This window comes from Astatotilapia calliptera, chromosome 3 (assembly GCF_964374335.1).
Source record: "Astatotilapia calliptera chromosome 3, fAstCal68.1, whole genome shotgun sequence".
Taxonomy (NCBI): domain Eukaryota; kingdom Metazoa; phylum Chordata; class Actinopteri; order Cichliformes; family Cichlidae; genus Astatotilapia; species Astatotilapia calliptera.
In genome coordinates, this window is record NC_137424.1 from 81,243,051 (window position 1) to 81,258,717 (window position 15,667).

The following is a 15,667-nucleotide window of genomic DNA, read 5'->3' on the forward strand; positions in this document are numbered from 1 at the left end:
GGTGGTGTGATTGAGAGACCGTACCGCCTGCGGGAAGAAGCTCCTCCTCAGTCTCTCTGTGTTGGTCTTCAGGGAGCGGAATCACTTTCCTGACCTCAACAGAGAGAACAGTCTGTTGTTGGGATGGCTGAGGTCCTTCACGATCTTCCTGGCCTTGGTCCAGCACCGCCTGCTGTAGATTGAGTGCAGGTCAGGGAGCTCGGAGCGGATGGTGCGCTCAGCTGATCGCACAACCCTCTGTAGAGCTCGTCTGTCCTGCATGGTGCTGTTCCCGAACCAGGTTGAGATGTTTCCCGTCAGGATGCTCTCTATGGTGCACGAGTAAAAGTTCCTGAGCACCTTGGAGGGCAGTTGGAAGTCTCTCAAGCGTCTGAGGTGGTAGAGACGCTGTCGGCCTTTTTCACCACGGTGTTGATGTGACAGGACCATGACAGGTCCTGCGTGATGTGAACTCCGAGGTATTTGAAGCTGTCCACTCTCTCCACTGGGCACTCGTTGATGACGGGGGTCTGGTAGTTCCTCTCCTGCTTAGTGCTGAAGTCCACTATCAGCTCCTTTGTCTTACTGACGTTTAGAAGGAGGTTGTTCCTCTGGCACCAGTTCTCCAGATTCCTAATCTCCTTCAGGTAGGCCGCCTCGTTGTTGTCAGAGATCAGGCCCACCACGACGGTGTCGTCGGTAAACTTAATGATGGTGGTGGAGCTGGTAGTGGCCACACAGTCATATGTGTAAAAAGAGTACAGCAGGGGGCTCAGAACACACCCCTGGGGGGCTCCAGTGCTGAGAGTGGTGGAGGCTGAGACATGTCCGCCCATCCTTACTGCCTGTGGTCTGCCAATTAGGAAGTTGGTGATCCACTGACACATAGATGAGCTGAGTCCCAGATGCTCCAGCTTGGTGGTGAGTGTGGAGGGAATTATGGTATTAAATGCAGAGCTGTAGTCTATGAAGAGCATTTTAACATAATTCCCCTTCTAGAATCCAAGTGAGTGAGTGATGTGTGGAGGAGATGAGAGATGGCATCGTCTGTGGAACGATTTGGACGGTAAGCGAACTGTAGTGGGTCCAGTGTGTCTGGTAGTGAAGAAATGATGAAGTCTCTGACCAGGCGTTCAAAGCACTTCATCACTACTGAGGTGAGGGCTACAGCGCGATAGTCATTGAGAGAAGCAGGGTGGGGTTTCTTCGGGACAGGAACCATGATGGACTCCTTGAAGCATGTGGGGATCACCGACCGAGATAAAGAGATGTTGAATATCTCAGTGAACACAGGTGCTAGCTGGTTAGCGCAGACTCTGAGGATACAACCTATTTACATTGCAGATTCTTACTGAAAGCATCAAAACTATGAATGAACACATATGGAATTATTTAGTAAACAAAAACTGTGAAATAACTCAAAACATGTTTTAAATTTTTGATTTTTTGCAACAGCCACCCATTGCTTTGATTATTGCTTTGCACACTCTCAACAGTTTTTCGATGAGCTTCATGAGGTCATAAATGTCTTCCTGAAATGGTTTTCCAACACCCTTGAAGGAGTTCCCAGAGATGTTGAGCATTTGTTGGCCCTTTTGTCTTCACTCTGTGGCCTCCACTCTTGTCCCAAACCATCTCCATTGTGTTTAGGTCAGGTGACTGTGTAGGCCAGGCCATCCTTCTTGGTCAAATAGCCCTTACACAGCCTGGAGGTGTGTCGAAAAATAAATAGAATAGAATAGAATAGAATTCAACTTTATTGTCATTGCACATGCACAGGTACAGGGCAACGAAATGCAGTTTGCATCCATCCAGAAGTGCTTTAGTGATATAGATATATTACAATATATATTAGCAATAATATAGATATGTGAGTATATTACAGAAATGGGTCTATTATGGTATGTTATAATGTACACGGTATGAAATATGTTGTGAATATTCTATAACTATAAGTATGTACAGGCTGTAGTGAGTACAAGCTATGTACAGGATATGAACAGGATATAAATATGAAAAACTATACAGAATATGAAATAAATAACTTTACAGAATCTGGGATATACAGCTATACAGAAATGGGAACTATGCAAGTTGTAAACAGTTGTAGGATTAAAGATTATCGAATGTACAGAATGATTATTTACACAGAGCTATACATTAGTGCAGTTAAGATAAGTGAGGGTGTAGATAGTTTCTACAGAGGCTATATAAAGTGCTAGTGGTTGTGAGTGGTGGTTCAGTCCATGTTATTATTGTGTTTGAGGGTACAGTTGTCCATTGTGGGTGTGTGTATGTTCAGTCCATGAGTTTAACGTGGGTCAGATGTCAGGAGGCAGAGTTCAGGAGTCTGACAGCTGTGGGGAAGAAGCTGTTCCGGTACCTGGTGGTCTTAGTCCGGAGGCTCCTGTGGCGCCTCCCAGAGGGCAGGAGGGTGAAGAGTCCATGTGATGGGTGACTGGGGTCTTTGATGATTTTCCCAGCCCTTTTCAGACACCGCTTCCTGTAGATGTCTTTTATGGCAGGAAGTGGTGCTCCGGCGATGCGCTGGGCAGTTTTCACGACCCTCTGCAACGCCTTCCGGTCCGAGGCAGAGCAGTTCCCGTACCAGACTGTTATACAGTTGGTCAGGATGCTCTCGATGGTGCAGCAATAGAAGTTCACCAGGATGTCTGAGGACAGGTGGTTCTTCCTCAGAGTCCTCAAGAAGAAGAGGCGCTGGTGAGCCTTCTTGACCAGCTTGGAGCAGTTGGTCGTCCAGGTGAGATCCTCAGAGATGTGGACTCCCAGGAACTTGAAGCTGCTCACACGCTCCACAGCCGTCCCCAAATGGTGGTCCAACTAAATGCAAACCGCATAAGATGGCATGTGGTAGGATGTTGTGGTAGCCATGCTGGTTCAGTGTGCCTTTAGTTGTGAATACATCCCCCACAATGTCACCAACGTAAAACAGCAGGAGAATCCAAAAAACCAAAGATCTCAAATTTGGACTCATCAGACCAAAGCACAGATTTCCACTGGTCTAATGTCCATTCCTTGTGTTTCTTGACCCAAACAAATCTCTTCTGTTTGTTGTTTTTCCTTATTGTCTAGTCATTGTTTCTTAGCAGCTATTTGGCCTGATTCACACAGTCTCCTCTGAACAGCTGATGAAGAGATGTGTCTGCTACTGGAAATCTGTGTGGCATTTATCTGAGCTCTAATCTGAGGTGATGCTAAATTGTGATTTCTGAGGCTGGTGACTCAGATGAATTTATCCTCAGCAGCAGACGTGACTCTTGGTCTTCCCTTACTGGGGCGATTCTCATGTGAGCCAGTTTCATCGTAGCACTTGGTGGTTTTTGTGACTGCACTTGGAGACACATTCAAAGTTTTAGCATTTTTCCTGACTGACTGACCTTCATTTCTCTTTACTTAGCTGTAAAGAATTCTAACTGTTGTCAAATAGGGCCGTCAGCTGTGTACCAGCCTGACTTGTGCACACACACCTGATGGTGCCAACCCAATTAAGAAGGCAAGAAATTCAACCCTGACAGGCACACCTGTGACGTTAAAATCATTTCAGGTGACTACATCATGAAACTCATTGAGGGGAGGCCACAGTCAACAAAACAAAGAGTGCCGAAAAAGTTGATTCTGTTTAGCTGGACGTAGCGTTTTGTGGGAGAAATGTTTTGTCACTCATCCAAGTGACTTCTTCAGTGTCAGCTGACTGCAGTTTTCCCCAATCTTATAAACAGTACATTTGCATAATGACTGAAACCAGCCCACTAAAGGATCAATGGGTTTGAGGTCAGACAATTTGCACATTAATGATCAAGGAACTGACCTCACATGTGTTGCTCAGAGGAGATTTTTTGATCAGTGTGGTTCTCTCTTTGATTTTGTAGAGTTATTTTCCTCAGATATACTTTTGTTAGGATCTGACACTGTACAAATGAAATGCAGGACATAGCTTATGTGTGTCTGTACAACTTGTTTCTCTTTTCTTCAGTCTACGAGCTTCAGACAGTGGAGGTGACACCGGGGGTGAAGCGTGTTCTGCTTCCCTTCAAAACCAAAGCTGACCTGCCTGAGGACGTCAGAGTGGAGTGGAGACGTTCAGACCTTGAAGATGTGAAGGTCCTTGTTTATGAGAACAGCCAAAAAAAGCATGAAGAGCAACACCAGGACTATCAAGGCCGCCCTGAGATGAATGAAGAGCTACTGAGAACCGGAAACCTCAGTCTGACCCTTTACTACCCTCGACTTACTGACAGTGGAGTCTACACCTGCACCGTCTACAGAAAAGATGGAGCCATCCTGAAACAGAAAGTAGTGATACTCACTATCAGAGGTCAGTAAACTCATCTGAGGCCAGTAAATTTATAATTTGTGTCTGTATTTACAGCTCATGTTGTATTTTATCAGGCTACAAGGTGGAAATAGTCGAAGTAACAAAGGGGAAGAAGTCTGTGCTGCTGCCCTTTAAAACCACTCTTGATTTACCCGATGATGTCACAATCGAGTGGAGACGTGGTGATTCCAGAGACACAGTCCACACCTATCAGGATGGCCAAAACCTGCTAGAAGAACAGGGACAGGATTATAGAGGTCGCACAGAGATGAATGAAGAGCCACTGAGGACTGGAGACCTCAGTCTGACCCTGAAAGATCTCCAAAAAAACCACAGTGGTTTCTACATGTGCACAGTCTCCCAGGGTGAAGACATCCTGAGACAGAAAGGAGTGACGCTTACTTTCAGAGGTAAATGCATCACAGAGGTCAGTAAATGCAGCTTCCTCCAGCTTCTGCTACTTTAGTGGAGGAACTGCTGTGAAAACAGTAAGTAATCCATTTCTGTTGAGTGTTAGATGGGTCAGAAAGAGATTCACATAATAGACTTATTCTGAAACTATATATATATATATATATATATATATATATATTCAAACATTATCTATTAGTGTTATTTTTGGTTCTGCTTCGTGTTTAAATGAGGAAAGGTTCTCATAGATTTCTTCGATTTCTCTGGTTGCAGTCTTGATTCCAGTGATTCAAATATTCTTAATGAATCACACCTGAGGTTAAAGACACATTAAGAGCCACGTGATGTGTGTAACCACTCTGCTATTTTAAATTTGTTTTATGTCTCATGCTTTTATGATTGTGTAAACTAATTTTTTTTATCTTGCTTTTTATTATTCTGCTGTGTACAGTGTCCTTGAGTGTTCTGTGCTTTCAAATAAAATGTATTATTATTATTAACTGAGACTTTGAATCACAGTTGTCTGTTTCCTCTGCAGGAAAACATGGTGCAAGCTTTACAGAGCTGTTTCAAGGTTTCCGAAAGAAGAGAAAATCCATAATTGATGGACCTTCTTCCTCTGTGTAAAGTTATCTTCCTCCCTCTTTCTCTTTGTCATGTGTTGCAAAGTTGACGTGAAATGGACAGACTAAAACTGTATCATTTAAAATGTATTCTTAACGCATCAGCGCACATCCTGCAGGTTTAAATCCAATATTTGGTAAAGCCTCAACTTACATCAGAACCTGAATACTGAAAGCATTGCTCATCTATCTTTCAATCCCCTTTTATTGATCAAGTTTGTCTTATTTCTATTATATATCGAAATTGAATCAAGTGAATCATTATTTGATTGTCATGTTAAACTGGAAACTGGAAATAGCAATGTTACAAATGTCGATCATTTGGTTGCCCTGACCGTCTGTTTTGTATTCCCTGGACCAGGATTTATGAATCTATTCCTCTCACGGCTAATGAAACAACTTGATGTTAAATTGAGGAGAGCTGGCAGGTAAGTCATCGTCCACAGCCGTTCCTCTCAGAAATGTTTGATTCAAATTACATGCATATCTGGGTTTGGTTCGTTGTTGTATGTCTGACTGACTGTTCTCTCTCACATTTGGAACAGGATGATCCTCATCTGATCATCTCATCTGTTCATCTTCTGTCTTCCGGAGTACCACAAGATCTACATCAGGGCAACTTAGTTTTCCCTGAATATTCTTCTTTGGTTCCACTTTTGTGTGGAGTTTGCATGTTCTCCCCGTGTTTGCGTGGGTTCTCTCCGGGTACTCCGGCTTCCTCCCACCGTCCAAAGACATGCAGCTTGTGGGGATAGGTTAATTGGATAATCCAAATTGCCACTAGGTGTGAATGTGCGAGTGAATGGGAGTGTGAATGGTTGTCTGTCCCTATGTGTTAGCCCTGCGACAGACTGGCGACCTGTCCAGGGTGTACCCCGCCTTTCGCCCTATGACAGCTGGGATAGGCTCCAGCGCCCCCCGCGACCCTGAAAAGGATAAGCGGAAGCGAATGGATGGATGGATGGTTCCACTTTTAGAAAACATAATTTCCTCCTGCGACATCATGGATATTGTTTTTGTCTCAAGCGGTTCCAATGACCCACTTGAGACCACTTGAGGTACCCTTCATGTCCCTTTGGAGCTAAATAGATGTAAGGCTAGTTTTCCAGCTTGTAAAAACAAATGAACATGTGTCGACCGTCAGTGTGTTGCTCACAGACTGCAACATGTTCCAGTGTAAGGTGAGTTCATTGATCAAGTCTGCACCTGGAGGAAAGGTGTCTCCTGTTTCTTTACACTATGACATGAAAGAGCCATGTTTTTATTAGTTTTATATCTGTGGTACTGTGTGTGATTGTAATCATACAAACCGGTTTGTGAAACAGTTTAAAGTAACTGTTGACTTTGTTGTATATATCAGAGGAGCTCTGTCAATATTTAATCTTTTCATTTACTTTCATGAATTTATTTTATGAAAAAGCAAGCTTTTGTACTGCAGGTTATCAGACATGACCATTAATGCTGAAGCAAAGGAGAAGTAACATTGACCGATAGTGAAACTGAGACACTGACCAGAGAAGTGGATAAGAGGAAACAAGCTTTATTTACTGATCTCAGTTCAGGATTCTGCTCAGACGAGACACATAAAAACACAAATCAACTGTTAAAAATAAACACCAAAGATCAGGTGACATTTGTTTGCAAAGCACTTTATAAATAGTATTCTGTGTATAATAGTTTAAATGTATGTTTTAAGTTGAAAATATAGTGTATGAATGAAATATGAAATAAGAAAACTTACATGTGGTTTATCTGTGACCCCTGAGTTGGGTTTCTAGACACTGGAAACCAAACCAGTACTGTGCCATAATGACTCGTGAACCAGCCAAACCTCTGCCAAGTGGTGATTTCTACTGTCAGGCGACTTTTCGTCTGCATCACATCTACTGTCTTTTCACAAACTACTTTGTACTTTGTTTGATTTATACATGAGGTTTTGATGTTAATGTTTTTCTAAGAACTAGCTGGTGGGTTGCTAACAGATCCATGTCATAAAACACAATTACCAAATAATCACCAGCAAACTGTCTTATAGACAGGACGTTGACTCAAACAGTTTATCAGTTCATCATTTCATATTAATGACAAATATTCAGAATATTTTTATTTTTGATATACATGTATGATTTATGTTTCAGCCATAAATGGTTTTATATTCATATAAACATGACCGATGAATGTGTAGCTCAGTAAAGTTCCATTAAATCTGTCCACACTGTTGTGGGTTGTTTTGATTATTTAATTCTGCTTATCAGGATTTTTAAAAATGTGTTTTTATTTGATTGAATTTATCAGTCATATGAAACTATAATTTCATGTCTCTGTAAAGTTTCTCTGTCGTTGCTTTTTTAAAGAAGACATGGGCAGTGTTGCTCTTGTTCTTATGTTATACTCCTAAAAGAATGCTGTATAAAGCAGAAAGGCCCACTCTATTTTTTCTATTGTTTCATACATATTTATTTTATTAATATTGTGAATGTAGGAAATATATCTTTATTTATAGTTTTTAATGACAGACATAAAGTATATATAACAAGTTATTAACAGCCTCAGTGAGGCTCTGATGAAACAGCTTCAGGGGCTTCACAGGAAGTGAACAAGAGAAAACCAGAATTACGTTTTCCTTCTAATAAACAAGAAGCTGAAGCTTCCGATGAGCTGGTCGCTCTCTTTGATCATGTATCATAAAGTTTCATCAGAATTTAAGAAGATTGACATGTTTCAGGTCCCTGCTGCACTGAAACATTAATTTGGATCACTCAGAGAAGTCATGCTCAGTGGTGACATCAACAGCAACCTCCTCATTCTGCCCACCCTGGTGGGTCATCTCCATGGAAACAACAACTCTGTTTCCTGTGGACAGAGTAAAAACATCAGTGACCAGTACAATGAAACACGTCTAACATAACTATTGTGTCTTTAGGTTTCCTGGATTCGCTTCATTTAGCACTCACACAAAGATGTTTATTTAATCTAGATATAAGTATGAAGAAAGTGTGAAGACGTTTTACTTCCTTTGCCTACTGATTGATCATCAGTGGACCCAGATGCAGACACACTAATTAAAAAACAGCTTTTATTAGACACATGAATGACGGGTAAACAGGAGAGTATCTTAACAGAGACTCAAACAGTGTCATGGCTCGGCTGTGTGGCAGGCAGGAGGAGGACCCAAAATGCAAAACTCACACACACGGGGATGAACTCAAAAGGCAGCTTTATTGCTGACAAAAGATAATGGGAGATACAAAACTAAACTGGGAAAAACTAACGTAAAGCTCACCAGGAAACACGGGGGAATCACACACAGCATGAGGGAGAACACGACGCCGAACAGAGAGAGACTCAGACAGAAATACACAGAGGGTAAACGAGGAAAGTGGGCACACACGGGGAACACAGGTGACACTGATAATCATAACGAGACAGGGCGGGGTGAACTGAACATGACATGTAGAGGCACAGAGGTTCCGACAGGAGGAGAGAGAGCACGGGGAAAACAGACATAACGGGCTGGGGAAACATGAAACAACCACAAAGGGAGACGAGGGCTCATCAATACATAGAGGGCACACAGGGGGGAGAGAGCCATGAAGGGAAAAACACTTAGGGAACAACACAACAGGGCAACTCAGAAGACATGGCCTAAATAAGGAACGAAATACGAAAATACAAAGAACTAAGAATACTGGGCCCACATGGCCCAGGACCATGACAAACAGAAGACAAGTGAAAACTGTTGCTACACACAGTCACAATGAGGATGAATCAGGAAACACCAGAAAACAACAACAGCTGAAACTAATCAGGGACACTGAGAAAAGGGAAGCAAAACTAAATCAAGAACCGAAAAGATTAAAAAAAGCAACAACAAAAGTACAGTGACATAGACACACCAAACATGAAGTAAAAGCTGAAAAACAAGAAAGTGAGAATGAACTACAATTCTAACCACGATAATTTTACTTCTAAAAGGTTCCAAACGTAAGAAACATGAAGACTAAACTGAGAAAATAATCCAGGAACAATCTACTCCTACACCAGTAATAATAATTATGATAACATAAACTCAAAACACCATGAACACAGATATCTAAACTCAATGAAGCAAAACTAAAAACAATGAAACACATCACCTAGCTCACAGTGATGCACCTGTGTGCAGATATCTACCTGAGCGTGTGGCGGAGATCCGGTCGAGGTAAATAGACAGCAGCAGACCGGTTGTGATGAAATATGGACAGAAGACCAGCAGGTGGAAGAGAAGTCTGAACACAGACAGAGAGGAAGGAGGAGGTTGAGGAGCAGGTGAGGAAGAGCTGGTTGGATGAGAAGAAGAGGGAAGAGAGGAGCTGGAGCGCATGGTTTCAAGATGAGGAGCCACAGAAGATCTGAAAGCAGTTACAGGATCTGTAGGAGGAGAGGTGAGGGAGTGATTTCAGTTCATTAAATCGTATTGTCACTCAAAGTAAAATGTCTTGGTCCAAACTTGGCACCGCACGCTCAGAAACACTGCTAATGATTTCATTCCTCACTAATGGTTGTTGATAGGGAATTGTCTTAAATATATGATTCTACTCTTCCTCAGTTCTTCGTGACAACACCTTTCCTCCACCTCATGATGCTTTCCATCAAGGTCAAGGAAAGTGTTTAGGAAAATGTTAAACAGGTGACTTTTGTACTATGTAACCACAATGACATGAACTGATGTCAGTGTACTGACCTCTGATCTTCAGGAAGCTTTTAGGAGATGGTCCAGCCAGATCAGTAGCACACCAGTACAGACCCTCATTAGACTGCTGCACATTGGAGATGGTGTGCTCTTTATATCCAGATCCAAGAAGACGTCCACTGAAGAAGAAGTAAGCTGCCACCATGTCACCATTGATCTGTCTGCAACGCAGAGTAACATCACTTCCTGTTATCACAGGAAGTGCAGGGATCTCCAAGATCACTCCTTTTTCTGTATAAGAGACAAAACGATTCATAAAGAGAGACAGAGTTACACTAACAGAGCAGTCAGAAGCTAAAGCTTCAGCAGGGGTCATCAGTCACCTGTGACTTTGGAGTCAGTCAGACAGTACAGCCACTTTGGTTTTTGGCGTTATTTTTGTGCTACTATTCTGAGTGCATGTAAAAAAAAAATTGCAGGTGCAAGTGTTGCATTTTGAGGAGAAATTTATTTTGAGCGAAGAAAAGATAAATTTGAGTGAACAAAAGTCATTGCTGCGTGCAAAAACTGTATTTCAGTGTTTGCTATTGTCCATACACACACACACAACAGCAGCCCCTGTCACTCAGTTTTTGCATTTGCTCTTGCTCACATTGTGTTACTCGCGCTCTCAACATTTCTGCCCGTGGGCGCTCAACTCTTTCTGTACACTGTTGTATTTGTGCTACAAAACCAGCCAATCACAGACTTGGATGCAAAAAAAATCTGATTGGCTGTTTTGTTTTCCAATCAGCTTGAAATGACGGAATTCAATATCCCAGAATCCATTTTGTCCAAAACTCAAACAAGGCAGTGGCGGAGGAGCACAGAGTGGTTGAGTTTGAAATATTTGAAATGCAAAATCTATTTAGTTTTGGACACTGAGTCTCTTTAGTAAATCCAGCAGTGTTAAATGTCAAATAGAGGTTTTGTGCCACTACAGTGAATATGGACCTCTTTGTTCCTTCTTTAATATTCCAACATTTGTAACAATGGGATAGATTTCACTGGCTCTTCTAGTTTATGTGACTTGAATACATTAACAGGGGAAGAACATGTATCGTTAAAGTAAGATGTAAACTACAACCTTTCATTGATCTCTATGACATTTCTATTATAGTCAAGGAAAAGAGTTTGAATAAGGAAAAAGATCACTTCCTTCAGAATCAGATCTGATTCTATACATTACTATACATTAGAAAGGTATAGTAATCATCCACAACTATTTTCAGTTGCAGATGATAAAGGATTCAGAAAGTTTATTCATGCAGGTCCATATGACAGAGAATATGCATCTTCTTTTTGTTTTCATATTTTAATTTATATTTTATTGTGTTGTGGTTTGCAGTGTTTTGTGTTGTTTCATTTTAAATTTGTAAAAGGAAAAAGCTGAAAATTTAAATAGTTAAAAGTTGAAATGTGAAGAGTTGGTTTTTGTATTATATGATTTATTTATTACATTTTATGTGGAGTGAATAAATAAAATTATATTTACGGTGGCCACTAGAACAAAACACGTACAAACACAACAGAAGTGCTCCAGGATGCTAGGGGGCAGTGTTGAGCTTTTGTTACGTAGTGGCTACACAAGCCAGCAAGTACCAACGACCAGATTTGGTGTGTGGTAGTAACAGGTAAATGAACATTTTTTTTAATTATTTGAATATATATGAGTGCTTGTGTATAAATACACAAACAATACACACATGCTTTCAATTGTGTAATTTAAGTGATCTAGTAGCTCTGTTTTGAAGTCCAGTTAACGCTAGAAATGTGTTTTGGAGTTTGTACGTGCTTTGTCTCTAGGGGCAACTGCATATATTTATATATAAATAATACCACTTTTTTTTTACATTAGTAATTATTTTTGTGCATAATTTTATTTTGTTGTTAATACTAAATTAATTAAAGCAACAAAACAACCTGAAGAGCCGGTTTGGAGCCGAAGAAGCGGGCTCTTTTTAGTGAGCCGAACCGAAAGAGCCGGTTCTCTAAAAAGAGCCAGAAATCCCATCACTAATCTGTACCTGAAACAGTGATGTTAACTTCATCGCTACGCTGTCCAGATGAGCTTTCACAGAAGTAAGCTCCATCAGAGGGGCTGCACAAATTGAGATTACATTGAGAATCATCAAGATCAAAGCCTGCAGCTGCTCCACAGTCCTCAGTGAGTCCTCCTCTGGTCCTCTTCACTGTCCATCCATCAGCTGTCTGTTTATCGTCAACACAATGCAGAGACACTTGACCACAATTACTGAAGAACTGCTTTGAGTCTGGTTTAGCATGCAAAGAGACTGGAGGACAGACAGACAGAGCAAATTTATTTGTGTTCTTGTTGGAGTTTCACTGATTGTTTTCACTTCCATCGACTCACCTGCAGAAACAGTCGGTGCAGACAGCAGCAGCACACACACACCTGTAACAGGTGAAAAGTCCACAGAGTTAAAAGTCTTTAAACTCCTTCTTATTGTCCTCAGAGAAAAAAAAACTGCTGTTGCTCTTTTTCTAGGAGATATTCAACTCATAACAACTGTCGCCCCAAGGCGCTTTATATTGTATGGTAGACCCTACAATAATACATACAGAGATTGTTGGGTTTCAACAATCATATGACCCGCTATGAGCAAGCACTTTGGTGACAGTGGGAAGAAAAAACTCACTTGAAACAGGAAGAAACCTCCGGCAGAGCCAGGCTCAGGTAGGGGTGGCCATCTGCTGTGATATCCACGCTTGATGTCTTAGATGGCTATATTTAAAAGCATGACCTAATCTGGGCATGCCTGGATAAAGTTAGCCCAACCAAGTCATCAGCCTGTAAACTGTTAGAAGCACTTTACAAAAATCTGCTGGGTTACCAAAGCTCAACCATCTGTGCAGCACTTCATGTATCAGGCCTTTTGGGATAATGTCATCAGAGGAAGTCATTCCTCACTAAAGGCACCTGAACAGCTTTTAAATCATGACAAGCTAAATCCTAAATCTCAAGTTTGATTGACTTCACGAAGAATAATGAGTTTGTTTCCAGCTTACAGGGCCAGAGCTCCTCCTTTACTGATTTTTAATCCCTCAGCACTTCTCATCAGTGATTGGGAGATACAAACCTTTTCACATTGAAGATTTCTTCAGTCACGTACCTGAGCACAATCACACAGTGGCTTACAGGTGCTAATTCTGCTGTCTAATTAGCTTTCACAGCTAAAAAGATGCTGTCTGCAATATTTCCCCTATAATTGAGCAATTCATTTTGAGTAGTTTTGGAGGTTTTCTTGGCAGCCTGAGTCCTTAAAAGAATAGCAGCCAACTGGCTGCCCAAAACAGAGAGCTGGTTCTGGGTTTTTAAAAATTAGCCCATTTAGCTCATTCATATCCTTTCCTTTAAACTGACAAATGCCGTTGCTGAACTCGGTAGGACCAAATTTTAAACAATCTGTTTTAAGATGATTATCCATCTTCCTGAAACCCAGAAGAAAAAAAAATATGGTCTCGGGTCAGTTTAAGCAGTGTTTTTGAGTTTGGGACTTCAGCTTCCAAGTCATCTTGTGTTTCATTCTGTAATCACAGATATTCTGAAGATAATTTAGTTTTAATGCTCCTGCCAGAGAGGAGTTTCCTCCCTCTATTTTGTGTATTTAAATTATTATTTTTTCCATTCTTTCTAAACGTTGCTACTACTTGTTACTGACTCAGAGAACTATGTGTTTAGTGTTTGATGTTAAAAACAGCATGACATATTTAACATGAACCATCGGTATGGTCGAAACTGAACTGATAAAGACAGGAGACGTTGTAGGAGTGTTTAGCTTATTTTAGAGTTTAGAAATGTGTTAACATAGAATGTAGGATTATTGTAGAGACACTGTCTGTAAAGTAATAAAGGCCTCATTGGGTTGTGAAGTTAGGAGTAGATTTTAGAAGGCTTCTCCCCCATTGAGTGGAAATTCCCCAGAGGATGTTTTAAGGTGGGGGTGTTAACATTTGTAACTGTGGGGGGAGTTTTATGACCTCTAGGAAGATATCTTCACCCACAGTGTTTTAACTGTCACGCACACACATCCACACGCACACTCACTCATGTGCACTCACACATACACACAGGTATGCGCACGCACTCACTCACGAGCACTCACATAGACACGTGGGAACGTGCACATGTAGGCATTCACGTGCTCGTGCACATAGACACAGACAGAGTTTGCAGCACACCGTAGGGGGTTTTATGATGGGGTCACTTCTATAAAGCTGGCTGTAACTAACAAAGGGGTGAAGATTTTGGAGAGGGACACCGGCCTCGTCTTCCCTTCTAGAAGTGCATGCTTAAATGAAGATAAATGAAGATGAATAAAGATGAATAAAAGATTTTGTGAAAATGACTACTGAGTCCGGTGCCATCTCTGGATGCTCGAGGAATAGAAAGAACCGGGGTAAAACTGATTTCGCAACAACGTACAGTTTAATACACTTTTATTGTACAAAACGGGATAAAAGATGAAGCATGTGTCCCTTTCTAGTTTCTTAATTTAATTTATTTTTCTCATTTCTGCTGCAGCTGTCTCTACTTCACACCTGTCTACAAAAACAAGCTGACTTCCTGTTTTTACCTCCTGTAGCACCAAGGAAACTCAGCATTCACAGAGTGTCTGTTCTTTAGCTGGACTCGCTCTGATCTCTGTGGGAGCTGAAATTATTAAGTGTAGGAGCTCTGTGTGACTCACCAAAGAGCAGTGTGACGGCTGCAGTCTTCATGGTGTCTTGATGATGACTGAAGATGAAAGTGAGCAACAGAGTCTCACTTCAGCTCTTTACGGCAGCATGTTACCACATTAAAGACAGAAGCCTCAGAGTGAAAGCTCTTTGCTTACCCTCCCTTCCCTGTTAATGCCCTTCATGGCCCCCTGGCAAAACTTTGATAGACCCGCCCCTGCACAGTTACCAGCTGTCAGCTGCTTAGAAAAGGATCCTAATGTTATTTGTCTCTCAGAAACAGTTCATAACTTCAACTCATTCATGTCTCCTAAAAGGTAAACCTGTTTCTCCATCACAGCTCTGATGGTTCAGTAAGGACATCTCCTGGTTTCATCTTCATGTTTCCCTCTCACCAAATAACCAAACCGACATCATGACAAGTAGACAATTAGAAAGTAATATTAAATAAACTCTAACAACAGCTGATCAAGCTTAAACATGCTGCTGTTGTTCATCTGCTGGTTTCCCTTTTTAGCGCAAAGTGACCGGTAAACAAACTAGAGAAAAGCCGATCAGCTGATCAGTGATCATTTTCATGATTGAAGTAGCAACAAGAGAGAGAGGGGGGGAGAATGAGAGAAGAAGAGGCAGCTGTGCAGCATAAAGACGCAGAATAACTCCAGCTTTGTGTTTTTGTTTCATTCTAGCTGAAGTACGGGACAAACTGTGCTCCTTCTCAGCTCAATATGAAAGGTGTAGCATTTTCTCTGAATACTGGGCGATTCCGTTTTTTAGAGGACAGTTGGCAACTCTACTAACTATTCCAACTATCTAAGCATTCTTTGCTAAACTTCTCTTTTGACAGAATTCTCTTAAGAGACTATCCAAACTCTGCAGCTTGCTTAGAGAAACAGTAGCTATGCT

The 15,667-nt window shown here is 41.4% G+C and overlaps 2 protein-coding genes across 2 annotated transcripts in view; one reads left to right on the forward strand and one right to left on the reverse strand.

The window, feature by feature from the left end:
• Window positions 1-7,569, forward strand: part of LOC113014876 (uncharacterized) — a 23,933-nt gene extending 16,364 nt beyond the window's left edge. Inside the window, exons 6-10 of the mRNA XM_026156673.2 lie at window positions 3,974-4,315; window positions 4,390-4,725; window positions 5,265-5,349; window positions 5,711-5,777; window positions 5,895-7,569. Coding sequence (XP_026012458.2) covers window positions 3,974-4,315; window positions 4,390-4,725; window positions 5,265-5,349; window positions 5,711-5,753 — 806 coding nt within the window. The 3' untranslated portion in view covers window positions 5,754-5,777; window positions 5,895-7,569. The remainder of the gene's footprint in view (window positions 1-3,973; window positions 4,316-4,389; window positions 4,726-5,264; window positions 5,350-5,710; window positions 5,778-5,894) is intronic.
• On the reverse strand, window positions 6,874-14,913 carry LOC145425963 (uncharacterized). Its single transcript, XM_080299487.1, has 6 exons — window positions 14,773-14,913; window positions 12,435-12,476; window positions 12,088-12,354; window positions 10,073-10,312; window positions 9,523-9,759; window positions 6,874-8,202 (listed from the first exon to the last, which is right to left on the reverse strand). Exons 1-6 carry the CDS (start codon window positions 14,801-14,803, stop codon window positions 8,105-8,107), a joined length of 915 nt encoding a protein of 304 aa, XP_080155613.1. The 5' UTR covers window positions 14,804-14,913; the 3' UTR covers window positions 6,874-8,104.
• Window positions 14,914-15,667: the final 754 nt, after the last annotated feature.

Excerpts from the sequence above, each read along its gene's own strand:
- LOC145425963 (XM_080299487.1), bottom strand. The coding sequence starts at position 14,803 with ATGAAGACTGCAGCCGTCACACTGCTCTTTG. Across the intron at positions 12,355-12,434 it reads TGCACCGACTGTTTCTGCAG|TCTCTTTGCATGCTAAACCA; the intron begins GTGAGTCGATGG and ends TCTGTCCTCCAG. Across the intron at positions 9,760-10,072 it reads AAGCTTCCTGAAGATCAGAG|ATCCTGTAACTGCTTTCAGA; the intron begins GTCAGTACACTG and ends CTCCTCCTACAG.